We start from the raw sequence: 21,588 nt of genomic DNA, 5'->3' as shown, positions 1-21,588 counted from the left end.
TGGGTCGCACTCCCCAACTGGGCCAGAAAGGACGATCGAGCCCATGTGCGTTCAGCCCGCAAAGCGTTGAAGTTCGACCCAAAATTAGCCCACGTACTACTGTTTCCACTTATTCGGCCCACAAACGCGAATGCAGAACATTTATGCCTGGGAAAAAGTACACCAGAGGTCCCTCATCTTGTCACCGAGTTACAAAATCATCCTTGAACTGCAAAACCGGATACAACGCATCCCCTAACTTACAAAAACAGTACAAATTAGGTCCCTCAGCAGTATTGTTCCTAGTTTTGGCTGACGTGGCGTCTATGTGGCTTCTTTGACTAGGTCTTTGATACATGTGGCAGTGACGTGGGGCTTACGTGGTAATCTGATTAAAAATAAATTAAAAACAGTGGGGCCCACATGTCATGCTCGTTTTCTTCTCCCTCTTCTCCCCCTTCCTCTCTTCACATTTCTTCTCTCTCCTGCTACACGGCGTTGGGCGGAGCAGGCCAGCTCCTCGGCCTGCCCGTCCCCCTCGTCAGCCCCGCCTCCTCCCTCTCCGTCTCTCGCCGCCGGCCTCCCCGCCGCCCTCGACAGCCGCACGTGGCCGAGCAGCACGGCCGGGACCCACGTCTCCTCCCCAATCTCTCGGTCTTCTTCTTTTCTTACCCAATCCAGCGACATGGCGGTGTGATCCATTCGGCGCCCGTGGCCGCCGCCGCCGAAGGTACTCACCAAGCACCACCGCCCTAGTGATGTTGCAGCGTAGCCTCGTCGTTGTCAATCGGCGCGGCCTCCTCGCCGATGTCCATCTCCAGCGTCTGCTCCGGCATTGCCCGTGTTAGCGTTCTTTAATCATGTGCAGTCGAAGATTATATTTTCGTTTTTGCATGTTGCATGAGCGCGTTTGCATGTTGCAGCGTGAGCGTCGTGTGTTTTGGCCACGAGCACGTCTCATGGAGTATTGGCACACATGACGGAGGCCACTATGGCACTCCCAGTTTTTCAGTTGATTTTAGTTTGCATGTAATTTGCTTTATAGAAATGAAGTAAACCCCAAAAAAACGCTGCAACGTTCTACGCGGCACCAAAAATTCCTGCATCAAACAGCTGGTGTTTTCACTGTTCATCATCTTCCACCTCCGATCAAGTGTGAGTTTGAGTGATTTGAAGGGTTGCCACTGGCAGCCCGCACAGCTTGAGTGGCCCACCTGCCGTTCCTCCATAACCGGCGAGGCAACCCGCATGAGTTGAGTGAGACCACGGTGAGGGAGCGGATGGAGAGGAGGTTCTTGGGAAGGAACCCGTTGCGGTGCAGGCAGACGGCAAGCTCGGAAAGGCCGCGGTCGGCGGTGGCGTCGAGGAGTCGGGAGAAGGCGGAGGAGGACACCCGCGGTGCTGGAATGCGAAGGCGAGGCGGCGGATGAAGGACGGCCTCGCCGGGAGCGACGGGAGCAGGTCGGGGAAGGTCGCGAGAGTCAATGCGGCCGAACTGGGACGGGTCACGAGAGGACGCGGAAGTGGCGGGAGAGGGCAGAGAGCGTGACGGCCTAGCGGGATGAAGAGGGATGCGCTCTCGTGGGACATCACCGCTGAGCACATGCAGGAAGAGGTGGTCCACCGTGCCGCCGTCGCCGCCGCAGGGGTCGACGGCAGCGGCAAAGATCAACGGCTCCTGCAACGGCGTTTCTCTTGGAATCATCGGCTGCTCCACCACCATCTCTCTCGCCTCGCGTCCCGCTTCGCTGCGCCGCTCCCCACCCTCGTTGTTGTGACGACGGCTGCTCCGTCTCCGCCTCATGGACATGGACAGCTTCCCCGACTCGCCGGCCTCGTCCACTAACCCCGCCAAGCCGCGCGAGAAGAAAAAGCGCCCCTCTGCCTAGGAGCCAGAGGAGGAGCGGCGTGAAGACCGGCGGCGTGAGCGGGTGCCCCACTGCCCCCGCCAGCCGTTCCGCAAGTCCCGCGCTCCCTCCTGGACGCCGCATGCAACTGACATGTGGGCCCCAGTTTTTTTAATTTATTTTTGGATCAGATTGCCACATAAGCGCCACGTCATTGCCACATGGAACTAAGACCTAGTGAAAGGAGCCACGTAACCTTTGTAAAATGGTTATCCCAACCTAGTGTACTGTCAAATTTTGCTCTAGCACCACAATATCTAGCGTAACATAACACGTGATTTTGTGCAACTTGAACAGTACCAGCCAAGCTTTCGTGAAATTTACTTAAGAAAATGTGAAGGTATAAAGTTCCAAGGTGCTCTCCAGATTACAATAATCATCCGTATTTTCTTGTCCTCCTCTATCTCTTCCTCTTCATGTCATCATCCTCATTATCCCTGAAAGAAATATAAACACGCCGTGCTACAGATATGATGTTCACGGGTGGCGTCCTGCTTCCCTTTGACCCTATTCCTCGAGCCATTATTTAGTGACCTTTGTCCTAACTCTTAACTAAAAAGTCTTTAGTTTTCCCTGTATTTTTCCTCTCCAGTTTGTATTCTCGAAAGATATAATGGTATCCAGTTTAATTGATCTCCGTATCATGAAAGGCCAGTCGAGCGACCAACTTCCATGCCTCTATCAGCATAGGTGCATTAGGTAACAAGAGAACAAGCGCGTACCTTCTCACCATTAAGAACATTTTTTTACAACATCCTAAGAAATATTATCAGTTTGTCGGAATATGTAGGGTTTCTACCAGCGCAGGTGTCGAGGGGGTAGTCCCTCGGACAGCGGGGAGTGGAGACCCCTCCCCGAGAGTAAAGATCCAACCAGGGGGTTTGTGGTGAGAGGCACGGACTATCTGCAATCAGAAAGGGTTCACGGGGCCCGACTACCCTGCACAGAGAGGGAGACAGGAGTTTATACAGGTTCAGGCCACCCAGAGGTGTAATACCCTACTCTATGTTGGTGTTCGTTGTCTTCTCTAGATCAGCTAAGTACAATGGAGACCTTTTCAGGCTACAAAGCAAGAGTACTGATCTAAAAGAATCCAACCCTTTCATCTGTATATGGTCCCCTTCCTTTTATAGTCCAAGGAGGGGCTCACATTATTACCAATCTACTATTAGTCTTGTCTTATCAGCTGTCTTATTGTTGCCGGCTGGTTCCCTAACACAGTCTTCAAGAAACCCTTTGAGTCTTGCGATTCATATTACCCCGGGCTCCGTCTGAGACAGTTAGGATCTCACCAGTGTGCTCGCCACGTGGTGCATGGTGGGCCTGACGCGACCCGACTTGCCCGAAACAGTGCCACCGTTGCTTCTCCGCTTGCTTGGATAAATCAAGTGGTGCGAGGCATGTGTGACGCGTGTCCAAGGCGTCACTGGTCCTAGGTGACTCAGCGCTAGTGTCTTGTCCACGTCCTTTCAACTTCAGACTGGTTGGGGATCCCCCATGATCCTGTTTCATTTATGGCGGGGCATGCTGCCTCACAGCTGGCTATGGAGCACGCCCAACTTCCCGGCAAGTTCTGAGGTCGCACCTTCCCGTGTTTAAACTTTAAAGAAGAAGTTTGGCAATCCTCGGATGAGTTTCTCGAAGATGTCGTTGGTGAAGGAATATTCCAAGACTATGTATTTTGTACGTCTCGATGCTCCTCTAAGCAGAGGAACGTGAGCCCTATAAGGACCAAGGTGAGCTTAGGGCCTGAAACAAGGCCGGGCCTGAGGCAAACCTCAGTTTACACCTTTATGTTTTGTATGTCTCGGCACTCATCATCCTCGAGTAGTGCGTGACTCATACGAACTAAGGTGAGCCCGGGGCCCAAGACTAGGCCAGGCCCGAAGCATACCTTAGCTTGTTCTCTTAAGATATAAATCTTGCAGATTTCTACGCTCCTTTTGCCGAGGACCGTAGAACCTACAAGGACTAAGGTGAGCCTGGGACCTAGGACAGGGCCAGGTCCGAGGCAGACCATAGGCTATATTCTTAAGACGCATTTGGGGTATGCTTGGGACCCAAGCCAGGTCCCAAGCTACTTTTATGCTCAGAGATTTGAGTCATACACGCAGTATTCCTCCTCAGCTAGGGAGAATCCCATATATGAAAACTTAGGTGGGCCTAGGACCCACCAGAGTGGGCCCCTAGCTACGTCACTCTAGGGTTACCTTTTTATTTTTAAAGATATTATGAGCATGCTATTTATTTGATAATGATCCTTTTGCCAGATAAATGGGTACCCTAGTTTCCATTTCACCGACAGCAGGTGAGTCACAAGCATGAAGAATGAAAACATAAGGAATGTATGTAAAATCATTGCCGATTAGACTATAGAGAGAAATTATCATCTATGTTGTAGGAGTTGTTTATGGATCACCTAGTAAATAAATATCGTCAATTGCTCGGTTATACAGGATTTTCATTTAATTTACAGTGTGGTTCACTATGCGAGCATCTTTTTTATGGGTTACCAGAGTATCTCATTGCTTTCATTACATTCTTGCCAAGTTGCATTATCAAAATTTGGTGAATGATAAGAATTTGGTCAGAACATCTTTGTTCGCTCAAGGGTCTGGCTTGCTAGCGACAAATTTATATGCAATAGGCTTTTGCACTGATTTGTGTATCAACCACTGTGTTGATTTGTGTATCAACCATTGTTATCAAACTACCTGAAAAACACTGGTTATTTAGTCATTCAGTAATGCTGGATTTGTGTTTGCAGTATTCATTTGGAGTACCAAAGTCCTAACAATATATGATAGTGATATTATTTTTATTCAATCTACATGTTCCATGGTTGCATCTGATCATAGTTGCCTAATATGTGTTAGATTTAATTGGGTAATTGATCCAATTAAATCAAATAAATTCCAAGGCTCACTATGCTAGAAATTTATGTGTATTCATTCTCTTATGGGATATCAATGGGATGAAGAGTTTTAAGAATTAATCCATTTGATTAATGAATTGGTAACCAATATCAATTACTCCTAATTGATGGTTGGTTGATGGTTATGTAGTGGAGGATAGTTGATGACAATTAGTTACTCTATTCATCTTCCTATTCCATGACTCTTTTACTCTTCATCTTTCATTTCTCCTATAAAATGAGAATGGGAGAAGAGACACACACTTTTCATCCACTTCCAATGTTGTTGCTGCTACGGTAATCCCATCCTGACGAGTGTGTGCACATGCATTAGGAGAGTAAGCCTTCGAAACCACACACTGCTACGACGTTTGCACGGACAGGTGGGCGATCAGGTTTTTGGGGAGTGCAAGGCGCGACTACTCACTATTTATCAACGTCTACTTCATCTTCATCAACATGTTGACTGGGGGAGGCGTCAACGGTGGACATGTCGGCAGCGGTACTGGAGGAGGCGAGAACAACAATACCAACGTAGGCAACAGCAACAACAATGTCTCATCCTCAGGAGCGTTCTCTGGGTATATTACTCTAATCACCTTAGTGTTAAACATGTTACTAGATGATGCTATTATTGTTACTAGCATTTTCATGTTTAGCACTATCACTGGATCATTTCGGTTTCCACATGTCATGTTTATTATCTTTTTTCTAGATTAAAATATGCTGAATTATGACCATATTTCCAACAGTATGTTTGTTCAAACATAGGAGACATCATTGTTGGCTATGTTTCTACCACACCATAGACCTAAGTTACTTTATAGTTCTCTCCTCCTGACTGTGTTATCTGGTTTATAAATTCTAATAGTCTTCAATTGATTATAGTTGCACACCCTAATTTGTTGTCCTTCACGGTACAACTTATTAAAAGCCTGAGATTCAGTAGATCCATGGAAAATAAATAGAACCATTTTGTTGAGTTGTATGCTGCACATAGACTACGCACTGTATTGAACAATGTTGCATCAATATAATGAAAAGTCGCCATTTAACATTATAACTCCAATAAACGCCTCTATTGATAGTAGAGGATCATCACTTTAGCAAATAGCGTGCGCGCGCGTGTGTGTAACTTCCAGCTGCTTCAAACCAGTTAATGTCAAACAACATATATGGTAACTAGAGAACTACATCACGTGTCCAAGTTTTCCCTATATGGCTGATAAACACATGCATCACCCATTTGGTGTTGGTTTGACTGGATTTTCACAAGGGTGGAGTTAACATTGAGCTGATTGAACATTTTCTGTATATGACGCAATACACATGGAGCATGGAAATTTTATCCTAGGCAGCCTGCCCTGTATGCACTGGAATTTTGCTCGTTACTTAAGTAATGTTTCGGGTTGATAATGGGACCTACAAGGCTATATCGTTGTTAATGGAACCTACAATGCTATATCGTTGTTACAGACGGTTATAGACTATGGGTGATGATTTCCACGTGAATCACCATTGAGATCTAACTCTTTGTAATGCATAATGTGCATGATTAGTACCAAACTCCCAACTAGCATATTGTCATAAAAACTAACTTGGGGCTAGATTGTTACAAATAACAATCCATGGCTCCGGCAATGATTACCAAATGAAAATAATAAGTTATTGTGGTTCACTAATAGAACATAGAGCCATATATAACACATGTACTAAATGCAATATCCATAGGAGGAAGGATTCCCTACTTGATATAGATTAGAGGTCTATGATAAACCATATATCGAAATGACAAAAAAGGCTGTAAACAATTACATATATGATTTTTTTTACCCAGCTCATATCCTTCAAAATTTGAAGCATGCTGCTAAATATGAAGTGCTTGTTGTGGGCTATGACTCTAATTGATTATCTATTCATACTCCTTTGGGAGAAATTGCGATTATGTAAATTACGGGGTATAGACTATTCGAGATTTTGTAGTCGTCTAAAGAATATGTTGGTTGGAAATCTTGGTTGTTTGGGAACCCCATTTTTTTAATGCCATTTGTCTAAACTAAGTGTGTAAAGACTAGAATACCCCTAAAAATCTTTATTTTTCTATGACAGCTCACATCCTACTATTCAAAGCAACACATTAATTCATAAACTAAGAAAATGTAGGATACACTCTTTCCCTTCACCAACCTTAACAAATAATGGGTGGGTGCAGCTAGTAGGTCTTCATTGAGTATTACCATCATTGGAGAGAGAGTGGGGTTTAATCTTTTAGTTTAGTCATTTGTATCGGGGGTGGACGAAATACCAAAATTGCTCTCTCTCCAATGATGGTAATACTCAATGAAGACCTACTAGCCTTGCCCACCATTTATTTGTTAAGGCTGGGGAAGGGAAGAAATGTATCCTACATTTTCTTTGTTTATGCATTAAATGTGTTGCTTTCATTGGTAGGATGTGAGCTAACAAAGGAAAATCAAGCTTTTGAGGGATTTTCTAGTCTTTACACACTTAGCTTAGATAAATGGCATTACCAAAAATCAGGGTCGCCAAACGACCAAGATTTGCCAACCAACATATTCTTTAGACAACTACACAAAGTTGTCTATAACACGTAATCTACACAATCGCAATATGCCCCAAAGGGGTATGGACAGATAAGCAATCAGAGTCATAGCCCAGAACTAACACTTCCAACATAGTTGGATGTTGGAATATTTAGCAGCATATGCTGCAAATTTTGAAGGATATGTGATGGGTGAAAACAATCACCATGATAATTGTTTACAATCTTTCTCATCATTTTGGTACATGGTTATCATAGACCTCTAATCCATATCAAGTTGTAAGGGATAATTGCTCCACCTACGGATATTGCATTTAGTATAAGTGTTGTATATTGCTCTATGTTCTATTAGTGAACCATATTAACTTTTTATTCTCGTTAGTGTCCATGTGACGAGGACTGACAGGGTCAGCTCAAGGCCGAGGATGTTACTCCGTAGGTCGAGACATGAAGTGGCCAAGACAAATCATGATCCGTGTGTTCTCATTCTTTGTTCCTTTAGCTGATTGCAGTGACACGATCTATAGTAGATGTGATTGCTACCTCCAAATTTATCTATGTCATTCACTCATAAATTAAGAGGTAATATATACAATGTCACCCCTAATACACAAATACCAATACCTATAATACTCCCATATCCTTCTTGGAGTTTGTGTAGAGGCTACCTCTTTATTTAGGAGTGACTCATCATCTCTCTCTTCCACCTCATCACCTAATTCTATATGTCACTTTTAAGGGTAACATATGAAGAATTATAGCACTTGCCCTAACCACATGTACACACCACTGTTTGTGGAGCCAATGATTGACTTCCCCCATACCAAAAAACAATTGTTTATGATAGAGGCTGAATGAGCAGGACCTACAATTTTATGGGCAATAGTAGAAATCTAATTATTGACCATCCTTGAAAATAAATTAAAGCTATAGTTCGAGAGACAAATTTATCTATACTGTTTGTTTGATAGAAGTGGCATTCTTAATCTTGGAAATCCAACTAATGATACCTTAATTGATTATTTTAATGTCAAGAGTCCATTTATATAAATTATGAATCTGGAAATGGTTCCTAATACCCCATAGGTTGAGTAGTAGAAGTAAAAATATGCCCAAGGAGAGGGTCTCCTCTGATTAGCTAAGCTTGTTGCAGCTTACCAAAACGATGATCAATAGCGGGTCCAATAGGATGACCAACAACGCTAGGGCTGAGTTCTTTCTCCAACTTTCCAACTCACCTCCCTCATATTCTGCGCACATGCTTTTCAAACTGCTAAACGGTGTATGTTTTGTAAAAAATTTCTATACGAAAGTTGCTTAAAAAATCATATTGATCCATTTTTGAAAATAAAATTACCTAATACTGGATTAATCACATGCTAATGGACCGCTCAATTTTTCGTGTGCTGGAAATGTATTCCCAACACACAACAACGAACCCAGCCTAGGACTATGATACAATAGAATCTTGCATACTCTCTCTATCAAAAAAATAAATTTAGAATTGGATGTGACATATTCTACTCTGTCCAGATGGAATAAAAACAAATCTAGGTTTTTTTTTACAGTGACAGATTAATTCCATGTGCAGGTGAAAGGTCTACACAGGTAGTCAACTTCTTTTGTCTTTGTAGTTGAAAAATCAATTATGAGAGAAGCCTGAACCATTAAAATGGGGTTGCGGGAGAGCACAAGGCATTACAATTTACAAGCCTTGTGCTGCTAGGTAAAACAGCAGAGTACCCCATTTTTCGTATGGCTAAGGCTGAGTTTAATAAGAAGGGGAAAGAGAAGATTGGAAAGATACGCAAAACGATATGAGCTATTAATACATGATTAATTAAGTATTAATTATTTTAAATTTCAAAAATAGATTAATATGATTTTTTTAAAGCAACTTTTCTATAGAAATTTTTTTAAAAAAAAAACACCGTTTAGTAGTTCGGGAAGCATGCACGTCAGAAAACGAGAGAAATCTTCTATAAAATCAGTCTTCATCACACTCTCAGTGAGAAGCCTGTTTTTGACAATTTATGACTCCTGTATTGTGTGCAGTATATATGTATCTTTATTATGCCCATGTATGTTGGTTGATTTTGTCAACTTGTGTCGATAAGAGTTAGGAGAGGATCTAAACCACCGGTTTCCTTATCCTAACAAGAAACAAACTAAGAGATAAATTCCTTTTTTGTGTGATCGGTACAGAAAACAAAATCCTAAACTAATTGAGATAACCCCCGAGCCCCACCAATATCGCCTATATAAAGAAAGAGAAGGAAGGAGGCAGACGACCGAACTCTCTCTCTCTAATCTCAAACCCTAATTAATCGCCCAATCAATCTAGGCACTAGAAGGGGTTAGTGAGGCATCTCTGGAAGAAGAAGAAAGAAGAACGGCAATGGCTTCTAACTCAGGTCAGTTGATCAATTATTTTTCTGCATAAGCAAGAGGTGATTGTTTATAGACTAAAGCTTAAGATCATGTAATTAGAACTCCAACATAGTGGTATCAGAGCCTAATCTTTAGTCCACTCAATCCCTCATAATCACATCATCCCTGTGATTAGAAGCCATCCTTATAAAAATACAAGATTGATTCGGCATGAGCAATTTTGAATTAGATTAGATTAATTTCTTTAAGTATTAAGCCCTTTTATACTGGTGGTTTCGGCCATCAGTAGCAGAAGCAAATTATTGAAGAAGCTGTTTAATTCAAGTTTTCGATTTTGATTATCCATCAGTGGAGATTAAGAGAAGAAAAGGGATTGGGATAAACAGATTGAAACTCCCAATTTCCTCGCACTCAGAACCCTAAGCCGAAGCTAAGAAGGGGATAAACTAGATTGAAATTCCCCTAAATTTAGCAAAGGGAAATTCCCAATTCCCGCACTCAAAATTCCTAGACCGAAACTAAGGTTTCGGCTAGTACTCAGCAAACAAGAATTAGGGGATAAACAAGATTGAAACTCCCCACGGTTAATCATATGGGAATAAACAAGATTGAAATTTCCCGAAATCCCCATAAGCTGGATCCAATCGGCCTAAAATCCCCAAATGAAGAACCCTAATTCTTTGGGGAAGAACCCTAAGTCACAAAGTCCGAATTAAATCCAAATGGAAGAAAATTAGGCTCGGGTTCGGTGACATGCCGGATTTTGAAGCCCCCTAAACCGGAAGCGGCATCGCCGCCACTTCACCTCCTTGCGGCCGCGTCGGTCTTCCCGTGCGCGCGCCGTCTTGGCGTGTCCCTCTACCGTCCCTCGCCAGGGACGGGAAGCGCCGGCTTTGGCGGCTGCCTTCGGGCTCCGCCCCCCTCCCCCCCCCCCCCCCCCCCCCCCGCCGACGAGCTCCGGCCGCGTCGACGTTCGCCGTCGCCTGCGCACCGCCTCGCCGGACCGCCGACGCCATTGCACACGGCTTGGTGCTGCCCTTCGGGCGTGCCCCCCAGCCGGCCGAGATGGAGCCGCTGCAGTGCTTGTCGCCGCGCGCGCGCGCCGCCTCGCCGGACCGCCGTCGCCATTGCCGCCGCTCGCTCACTCGCCCGGGTGAGAGAGCCGTCAAAGAGAGGGAAGAGATTAGGGTTAGGGTTGGAAACCCTTTCCCCCCACCTGCTAGCGATTTCATCGGCATAGGATCAATCCGAGCCGTCCATCGGATCGGACGGCAAAGATCGACCCCGCGTCGGGACGTCGCCGTCATGGGCCGCACCGATCTGGGCCGCGTCCACCTAAGCGCCGCACGCGCACATAATGGGCCGGTCTGTTTTGGGCCGGATTTTCGATAAGAGTGGGCCTTTATTTTTAATTTATTAAGCCCGCGAATTTAATTTCTCATAATGTGTTATATCTTTATTAGCTAAATTTTAGCCTGATTTTAGCCTTTTTTTTATGGGCCGGCTAAGGAAGTGATGTGCCGCATTATTATATTTAAGCCCGCCATTTAATGTTTTATTTATTTCCAGAAATTCATTTATGAGCTTTCTTAGCTCTTTTAAAATTTCTGGAAAATTATGGTCAATTATTTGATCACTTAGAAAATTATTTCTAGTTAAATGGAACCAACGAGAAGTTTGGCTAGAAAGAAATTAATGATATGATATTATATTTGACCAATGTTAATATAATTTCATGTCAATATTTATTAAGATTATTATTTCCTTAAGCCATTTAATTTATTTCTAGTTGAATGGAAATTTAACTAGAAAGTATTTATGATTTCATGTCAACATCATTATGATGGTCATTTCCTTAGTATATTAATTATTTATAGTCGAATGGAACCAACGAGAAATTCAACTAGAAAGCATTAAGATGTGAAGTTATATTTAACCAACTTTATTATAATTGCGTGTCAATTTATAATATTTTATTCCTTAGTTATTTTCTACCAAACGGTGATATAATTGAGGAATTAATTTTAAGATTATTCATAATTATTTATGACCAATGGTGCTTTGACAATGAAATTCTAAGTTTATTTTGCATATGATCGATTAAGCCAATGTAAATTAACTTGATGCAATTGGCAATGCTTATTATTTAAGATCAGTTGCAATACTGAGTAATTTATTTCTAGATTAATGGAACCAACGGGAAGTTTATCTAGAAAGAAAGATGATTTCATCAAGATTGTTATTTCCTTAATTATTTCTGCCCAACGGTGATGTAATTAAGGAAACATCTAAGTATCATCAATCATTATTTTCATTTTCTTTCTCATTTTGGCCTTTACAGTGATATGACTTAGGATTTTACTTATGCCATTAGTGCATTAATTCCTCTGTCACTCGTGCCTTACGGTGATATGATCAATGATCTCTAATTTGTTACTAAGCTTAATTCCTTTACCATTTTTGCCCAACGGTGATATGGCTAAGGACTTTAATTTCATGTCATTTACTAATGGCATTATGCCCTATATCATATCTACCTAATTTTGGTAATTTGATTTAAGATATTTATTTTCAGTAATTCATTATTCTCTGCCATTTCATAATCTTTTCTACCCTATGGTGTTTGATTATGAAAATTAAGATTTATTTGTATGTGATTAATTAAGCCAATGGAAATTAATTGCATTACTAATGTTTAATTAATAATTAATTTTTCAGCATTAGGACAACTTAAGGCTATTCAGCTTCTTGATGGATCAAATTACGTTGAATGGAGAAATAATGTGCTTATTAACTTAGCCATGTTGGATTATGACTTAGCCATAAGAGAGGATCCTCCCTAGGAACCTCAACCGGCCGAAGAACTCAATATAATTGAGGAAGAATATGATAATCTCATGTGGGCCTACAATAAGAAGTTAGCCAACTGGGAGAAGTCCAACAGAATGTGCTTAATTTATGTCAAGGGTGCCATCTCTCCAGAAGTTATTGGAGGAATCATTGACTCTAATGACATTAAGATGTATCTGGCAAACATTGAAGAAAGTTTTGAATTTGCACCTGAGACTCATGCCAATACGCTTGTAAATGAGATGATCACTAGTCATTACAATGGCAAAAGTGGTATAAGGAAGCACATCCTTGAGATGACTCATATGGCAAATCAACTCGGATCCATGGATATGAAAATATCTGATGGATTTTTAGTGCACATCATCATGAAATCTCTTGGTCCTAACTATGATCCATTCAAAACAAAATATAATACTCAGAAAGAGGAGTGGACCATACAAGAATTGATCTTACGCTCCGTGGAAGAGGAAGAGCGCCAGAAAGCTGAAAAGTAGAAGATTAAAGACCGGCTCAACCTCACTAATGCCTTTGATAAAGGCAAAAAGGTCTATCAAGGGGAATCCTCTAATAAGAATAGCGAGCCAGAGGGTGAGCAGAAGCAAGAAGGGATCAAGGCCTCCACTTCAGCTGTTCCTTTAAGTACAAGTCCCTACTGCCACTTCTGTGCGTCAGATGGACATTGGCAGAGAAATTGCACACGCTTCACAGCGTGGTTAGTCAAGAAAGGTATAAATGAAATTAAATAAATCCCTTGTGATGAATTTTCCCTTAATACTTAGTGAGTTTGACTCAATGCCGATGTGCATGTTTCTAACTCATTACAGGAAACTCGCACCGTCCAAACGGTAGCAAAGAGGGGAGTGAACACTCAGAGTAACTGATGGAGTGAAGATGAAAGTGAAGTGTTGTTGGAGACCTCACACTTAGTTTCTCCAGCAGTTGCAATAATGTCTTATTTGTTCACTCTATTAAGAGAAACTTTACTAGTTTAATTTTTTAAAGTCATGTGAGAAACGGGTCATGTCCGTTATTTTTCCAAATAGAACATGATACATTAAGTGTGATAATAAAGTGATTGGTCTTGTCCTTGTGCACGACAGTCATATTTGTTCTTTTGGATGATCATGTGACTATTATAATAATTGCCTGTAATGACAAAAGATGAGACATCATTGAAATTGTGACATTGTAATTGATGCCACATTTCTAGGGGAGGTTAGAACGTCTCATAAGTTGGAGATATTCTTTCCCTTGGATTGATTTTAGTGAAGTTGTGCACTAATTAAACATAGTTTTCTATTCTAGTAGCAACATATTGTGTGTTTGCTGCCTAACACATTGATATGGTTGTGAAAGACATGTCCCAGGATCGAATTATTAAGCTAAGTATTTGCTAATGGATCCATAATCTAAAGGCTCGTAAAATTAAGATTAATTAAGATTATATTCTGGCCAGTACATATGTAAATTAGAGCCTTACTGAGATCCTAGATGAGGGGGACTAAATTTTTCAATCAACACCCACTAAGTTAAGCTTGAGTTTATTTGAGTACTATAGTGAGCTATAGGTCTTGTTGTCTCAGTGACGCATAATGTTGTTGAAGACACATTGCCTTGGGGAGCTATTTTATTTAATAAACTCGTAAGTCTCAAAATCAAGGGGAGAAAGTTGGTTGATTTAGTCGACTTGTGTCGATAAGGGTTAGGAGAGGATCTAAACCATCGGTTTCCTTATCCTAACAAGAAACAAACTAAGAGATAAATTCGTTTTTTGTGTGATCGGTACAGAAAACAGAATCCTAAACTAATTGAGATAACCCCTGAGCCCCACCAGTGTCGCCTATATAAAGAAAGAGAAGGAAGGAGGCAGACGACCGAACTCTCTCTCTCTCTCTCTAATCTCAAACCCTAATTAATCGCCCAATCGATCTAGGCACTGGAAGGGGTTCGTGAGGCATCTCTGGAAGAAGAAGAAAGAAGAACGGCAATGACTTCTAACTCAGGTTAGTAGATCAATTATTTTTCCGCATAAGCAAGAGGTGATTGTTTATAGACTAAAGCTTAAGATCATGTAATTAGAACTCCAACAATGTACTCATGTCCTTAATTTGTTTTAGAATCCAAAATGGTGCATATTCATGAATATGAATTTGTATAAATTTCTTTTCCAGCAGTTAACGTGAAAAGCAGTGTGCGAATAAAAATGGGGGCAACAGGGTCATGACAAATAAAGCGCATTACCTCGCATATTAATCACTGCTTGCCGTATGGGTTGATGAATAACACGTAGCAATAACACGTGGTCATTTAGAAATTATTGCTGCCAACAGACATGACGATAGATTGTTGCACCGCACAGGCAATGCAGAAGTTCATGACAGAAGAAGCAAAACGGAAATCATTCTTTAGATTTATCATTTATGAAAGAGTAAATTTTAGAAAACTGCAACGTAGTGACAAAACTATCAGTTTGCTGCAACATTAGTGACCTATTTCAGTTTGCTGCAACAACAGAGTGTCCCTATAGTTGCAGTTTTCTGAAATTTACAATCCAGCTAACCTGAGCCTCTATCTCCCAGGGGAGCTTCTTGTTGCTTAGTTCCCTTTATAGAACCTGAAAGGAACATAATGCCAACGGAGTATTCTAGTGCAGCCATATAATAGATACCCAGTTTTATATGTACACCAATACGGGCAAATATTCTAGATTACGTTGCACCAGTTCCACGGGGAATTTTGCAGGAGTTAGTTTGAGATATGATGCAAGAGCTTCACATTTGGCTTGTGCCTTACATGTCCTTTCAGAATATCTTTCAATCTATCATCACTTTCTGATGATATATATATCAACTCATAAATGTAAGTAGCGGAAATAATTTGACCGAACAGTGCAGATACCAAATATTAATGCAGTAACACCAGAAGGGAAGCAAAGGCAAAGGATGCTCACAAAAAAAAAAGAAGAAGAAGAAGAAGAAGAAGCTATTGTTCCTTAGTTTACAAAATAGTTTTTATGAGGATATAGTAGATACTACAATTAGTATAACACAATATTGCAATAAGATAATAAATACCACAATGGTTATAGCCTTGCAAACAAAATTAGGATATATGGATTTTAGGACCCACACCAGCATCAAGCTAAATGGAAAAGAAAGTTGCCCATGCATGTAAAACTTATGGTCATGGATTTAACTTTTTTTATTGGGAGTCTAATTCTTAAAGTATTGGAGTAAAAGCCCAGAACATGGATTTCACTCTGAATGCAATGATACATGAAATTTTTGTATATTCTCCCCAAAAGGACGAAACATAAGGGCTTTCACAGTACACTGAGATGGCATTCTCCCTTGCCATCCCACGACGGCAAAGATGGAGGACACATACCACCTTTGCTTCCAGACCCACCAAAATGAGGTTCTTGTGTCCAAACCGGTTCTTGGGCAAAAAAGAGGGCGCGTGAGGCTAGGCACAGCGTTGCTTCCGCGCTGTGGAGCGAGTGGCGTCGCCCTCCTTCCCGTGCCCGCAGTCGCCCTCAAGCGCGCGCCGCCTAGCCCACCGTCGACGTCGCCTCTTGCCGACGAGCCGCCTAGCCTACCGTCACCGTCCGCAACCGACGAGCCGCCAAGCCCTCTGTCGTCGTCGTCGTCGCCTCCCAGATCCGTTGTGGAGAGAGGACAGGAGAGGCGTCGCCAGTCGAGGGGGACAAGGAGGGCGGCACCATCGAGCTGTTGTCACCGCCATGCCGCCCAGAGCTCGCCGGCCGCTCCGAGGTCATCCTGTATCGCCAGATCCGCGTTGCTGGCCTGGGAGGAGAGCCGCCGGTCGTCGGAGCAAAGAAGGGGTGGTCCCCGTCGTGGGAGAGTGACGAAGATCAGGGTGGTGGTGGGGTTGCCGCTCGGACTGCCCACCGGCGCCGCCTCCGTCCGCCCCGCCGCCCAGCGCCGTCGCCGCCCGGGCCCTGCCGCACTCCGGACGCCGCCTCGCTTCCTCCGCCGCATCGACTTCCAGTGCCTCGCTTTATTCGGTTCGACTGGTGGAGAAGGGATAGAGGAGTGAGAGAGGAGAGAAAAAGTGAGGGTATAAAAAAAGACTAGTAGGATCCACTCAAAGGGATATGCACTGTGGAGCATGTAGCTAACAATGTTCCTGGTATTCTTGAGCTGAGTTATCACACGAGGAACGGTATATTTTTGCGACGCACTCCTAATGCCCTAAAAGAGGCCGTTCAGTAGTACGGCAGTCATGTCGAATAAGCTAGAGCTCCAACAAAACACTACCATACTCAATTCTTTGACCCCAATTATTTTAAAGAAACATGAATTGCTTCTTGCAGATGCCTACTATGTGGTGATTATACTAACCTTCTTTTCAATCGCGAAGAAAAATATAATAAGGTGAGAAGCACGAAGAATTCAGCTGGACAAAACATTATCACATAAGCAAATAAGTTGAGTCGTAGCACTTCTCTTTCAAGGTTGGTAGCAAGAACGCCTCAAGAACTCATCAAAATTTCAAGGTGGAAATTATGAGAGCCTTCTCCTCCACGGGAGCCCAGAGCCCACAAGATTTCAAAACCTTTTCAGAAAGACTAGAGAGAACGGTCGTATACAGTGGGTGAACGGTATAGGTACCCTTCTTCGATAGGGTGCCCTCAACCAAAACCACAGGGCTAATGTAGGTAAAAATATCCACACAATTCAATACAAGATGATAACAAACAAAAATGACTTCTCAGGATGGAAGAACATACGTATGTGAATATGTGATGCTCATGCGGTGCAGAGATCAAAACTCAGCAGTATGGAAGCACAGACAATATAACTCACGAGTTCAGGGCTCAAAATATTAATTTTATTATCTCAGGGCCGTGGAGGCGAGGTCTTTAGCATACACATACTAAGTACCTAGCAATAACACCAAAAGAGTACTGCTACCCCGGTGTTATGTCTTCTTAAAAGAAATCATTTGGTTTTCCTACCCTGATGTTCAACTCCTGCAAGTAACTTGTAATTGCGTTCTTTTGCCATCCTTTGAAGCTCCTGAAATAGAAACAAAATTTTGGTTAGAACAACCAAACAAAGGAGCAGTTCTCTATCACTAATTCAGGTTACTGCAAATCAGTCACATAAATAGGTTAGCCAAGTAAAAGGGCCAACTATATGGATTAGTGGACTACTTGCAAGCTTCCTTGATCTGGTGGTGTTAGAACACTGTTTGCATGTAATTAAATATCCATAAGTAAGACTTGTCTTATGATTAATTGATTTTTTTGCAGCAGTATCAATTATTTATATGTAAGTTTTCTATCGTACAAACCACAATTTTCATATTCTATCCAAAATTCAAATCAATGCATGATGCATCGTTTGAAATGATTGGATGCAACCATACACTGCATATTTTAGTTGAACCTACTATGATAAACACTATGCATGTGTGCTCTGCAGCTAAACAAGATTTTATTTAGCAACGTGCAAAATAAAAATGAAATGAAAAAATTCTGCCAAATTTCTCAAAAGAATGCGTACTATCAGCAGATATGATGATTAGAATTCAAATGTTTTAATCAGAGAAGCAGACAGATGGAACATAACAGAACAGTCAGACAATTGAAGAAGTCCATACCCTTAGAAGGAAGCCCTTTTTACTGAAATGTCAATTTATAAAATTCCAGTGATAAGAATGCCCTCAACTGATGCATTTGATGATTTTCTAGATTGCTGGATACAATTATATATGTGTACCGTCAAGGCAAAATTTGAAATGGTTGTTTTGTAATCTTTACTGATGAATCAGGATGGCCAATTTTTAAATAATGTGTACCCAAAACATGAAATAGAATAATGTTCATTAAAAGATAGTGTATTCTAATGGAACACAAGTTAGCTATAGATTAAGCCATCTTACTTTTGATCAATATGTGCAATAATCTCTCCTCCTGGGAAAGCCGCTTTTGTTGCTTCATATGAAACTTTAATGGAATGCTTCCACATACCGCCAACGTCAGCCACACTTTTACCATTCATCTGCTTCGGTTCCTCCATTGGCAAAGAATACCCAGAGAGCAAGTGGCCCACCCATACACCATCTTTCCTGAAACATTTTCAAGATATAACATTGACAAAAATGCTTTCAAAAATTGAAGAAATATGCTCCCTTAAATCAATGCTCTTAGATCCTGCTAAGAAAGTTGTGTCATAATCAATGAAAGAAAATGGCGCTTACGTTACAATATCCATATGACGAGGAGCATAATGACCACCTCCTATGCCTAGAAGGACTTTTTCACCATTCCTGCATTACATGAAAATATAGCAGACTTAATGCAGCTCAAATTCATAGCAAAAACCATCATTATAATAGATAAACAGTTCACTTAAAAAAACATATACAAGCAAGATAGTCAAGAGTACCCATGCTGGGAGCATGCTTGGGCGAGTGATTTTATGTATAGTTCTCAACAGAGAGCTGATTTTGATTCTAACAGAAACAATCTCAAAGCGTTCAGTGTGTGCATTATACTATCAAAAAAGTGCCAAAAATTAGTTCTTTTAGCATTAAACGGTGATACATTGGTCTCCTACCTTCCAGGGAATAATATCAGTTGTGGTGGATTATCAAATATGCTAATTATTGGAAAATATAACGAGAGTTCTTCGCATGTACTAAAATTATGCTTACTTTCCATTGGACTAGTATGGAAATCGGCATTGGACTAGATGTCTATATCTGAGATCAATGGCATGAAAAGAATGAAAGAAAAAGAACAATTGCTTGTCTTCCATAGCAAATAAGAGCTAAGTGCTCGAGAGACACACCTATTGGTACAAACACGGTCTATTTGCCACTCAGGACAACAGTTTCTAAAGATGTTTGATGTATGGGGGGGTTGTACTGGGTAAACTCCACCTGATGGTTTTCATAGTAAAGCACACGAAAATAGAGAGGGAGAGCAAGAGAGGGGATGCAAACATACCCATGCCAATTTCCAACAGATTCTTCTTCTCCAAGACCAAGTCCTTTCCATAGCAGCTGCAAGTATTATAAGACTGAGTTCCATTGTGTTTTTCACCACAAATACAATGTGTTCACGAACTCAAAATCACAGAGGACACTAAGGATCAGAAATGCATGTCCTTTCCTTAGCATCACAAAGATGCAAAATGAACAATAATATCACCATAAAGTTGGAACCAATTCCAGATATCTAAGGAAAAAGAACATGAAAATCATGGTAGACCATACAAACATTTACATTGTCCATGCCCAGATGCTGAAATGGAACACAAACGGGAAAACTAACCAGAGCGACTGCGTCAGCAGCATCCTGTCTACCCCAGTATTCTTCAGTGCTTCCTACAACACACAAGTTAAAGAAATAAATTTGTTAAACGTATTTGGTGATCAATGTCACGTGGGCATGCAAGGAAAATATTTTGTTTAACAATAGAAAAAGTGATAACTCAATGGTTCATGATATAATGAGTTAAGTATCAAATCGTTGATGTTTATGTACTATTGCTATATGTGCAATATCACCTGAAATTTATTGTAATCTGAATTGTATTTTCACATTTCTTTCGCAAGTTGCCCAGATATATCCTTTTATGTGACCTATCATTCAAACTGTTCATTTACAGGACAACATTACTTCTTTTGAGAGAGAGGACATAATTACTTGTACTTCAAACTATCTGTGTGCCTGAAGAATCAATTTGAAGATTATTTTCTCTTTCTACTATTATAAATATCATACTTATTTATATTATTTTTATTCAGGGAACTGCTGGATAGCATTTCAAATATAGTAGATTCAGGAAGAGAACCATTGAACTAGTTCATACTTTGGGGTGTCAGAACAAAGAGGACCTTTCGGCCGTCAGTATAAAATCCAAGATTTCACCCTATAATTTTAGGATTCAATACAACGTTCATCAATGACGGGGTGCAGGCATTAATTCCTAGCCTATGCAACTTACAGATAAACTGGCCTGTCCAAAAATGAATCAGGGGAACAGAAAAAACAAAGAATAAACTTAATGAACTTAAGTTGATCAACTAAGATGAAGTTACAAAACATTATCCAGAAATCACTATGAATAATCTAATTTGTGAGATATGTCTGGCTGTCGAGCAATAATTAAGTAAACACACTGGATTAAACCCCAGAAAGAAAAGGTGTGGAGAATTTCGTACCAATCTCAACAAACAGCGTCGGCGTGTTGGTCACTGGCCCATGGTGAGTGCCCTCCAGCGTAATCTGCAGAAACGAGAACCAATCAATCAATCAACCAATGCAAACAACAGCGATCCCCAATTCCACAAAGGAAATTAAAAAAGCAAAATTAAAAAAAAAACACAAGAAAAGTAATCACCTCAAACTCCGGCACGAGGCCGCGGTCGGCGGCGATCCGGCGGAGCAGGCGGAGCCAGGGCCCGATCCGCGGGTTGGGCGGCGCGGCCCACCCGGGGCGCCCGCCCTGCGGCGGCACGTCCACGCCGTCCCTGAGGTGCGGGACGCCGATGGGGTGGACGGTGAGCGCGGGTCGGTTGGAGACGGCGGTGTGGCGGCTGAGGAGGACCACCTCGGAGACGCGCTCCCCCGTGGCGGCCTCCCACCGCAGGTCCAGGTCGTCCTCCTCCACGATCCCGCGCGCGTGCCGCAGCAGCCGCACCCCCGCGCCGTTCGCGAAGCTCTCCACGCCGTCCTGCGCCGGCCGCGCGAAGAGTTAGGCAGGGAGGAAGGCGGTGGCGAGGGCGAGGGCGAGGCATTCGTACCGGGATGGAGGGGCCGGGGGTCCAGCCGGGCATGGCGAGGAACGCGGCAGCCGGAGTGGCCGACGCGGCGTCGGACGTCGTGGCGACCACCAGCACCACCATCTCGACGTCGCCGCCTTCCTTCCTTCGTGTTCCTTCCTTCTTTCTCTGCAAGAAGACACTGCTGCTGCTGCAACTGCTGCTCCTTCGTTACGGCGTCG

The 21,588-nt window shown here is 42.3% G+C and overlaps 1 protein-coding gene and 1 long non-coding RNA gene across 2 annotated transcripts; one reads left to right on the top strand and one right to left on the bottom strand.

Annotated features, from left to right (window-relative positions):
- Positions 1-8,144: 8,144 nt before the first annotated feature.
- On the top strand, positions 8,145-13,752 carry LOC127782528 (uncharacterized). The gene is made up of 3 exons (XR_008019189.1): positions 8,145-9,777; positions 12,473-13,333; positions 13,432-13,752. It is a non-coding gene; the product is annotated as an uncharacterized LOC127782528 (long non-coding RNA).
- Positions 13,753-17,439: 3,687 nt separating this feature from the next.
- Positions 17,440-21,588, bottom strand: LOC127782527 (D-aminoacyl-tRNA deacylase-like). Its single transcript, XM_052309773.1, has 8 exons — positions 21,389-21,588; positions 20,986-21,318; positions 20,807-20,870; positions 19,914-19,966; positions 19,587-19,642; positions 18,836-18,904; positions 18,518-18,703; positions 17,440-17,649 (listed from the first exon to the last, which is right to left on the bottom strand). The coding sequence occupies exons 1-8, from the start codon at positions 21,488-21,490 to the stop codon at positions 17,562-17,564; spliced, it is 951 nt and encodes a 316-aa protein (XP_052165733.1). The 5' UTR covers positions 21,491-21,588; the 3' UTR covers positions 17,440-17,561.

Source organism: Oryza glaberrima, chromosome 8, assembly GCF_000147395.1.
Source record: "Oryza glaberrima chromosome 8, OglaRS2, whole genome shotgun sequence".
NCBI classification, from domain to species: Eukaryota; Viridiplantae; Streptophyta; class Magnoliopsida; order Poales; family Poaceae; genus Oryza; species Oryza glaberrima.
This window is presented reverse-complemented; position numbering and strand designations above follow the sequence as displayed.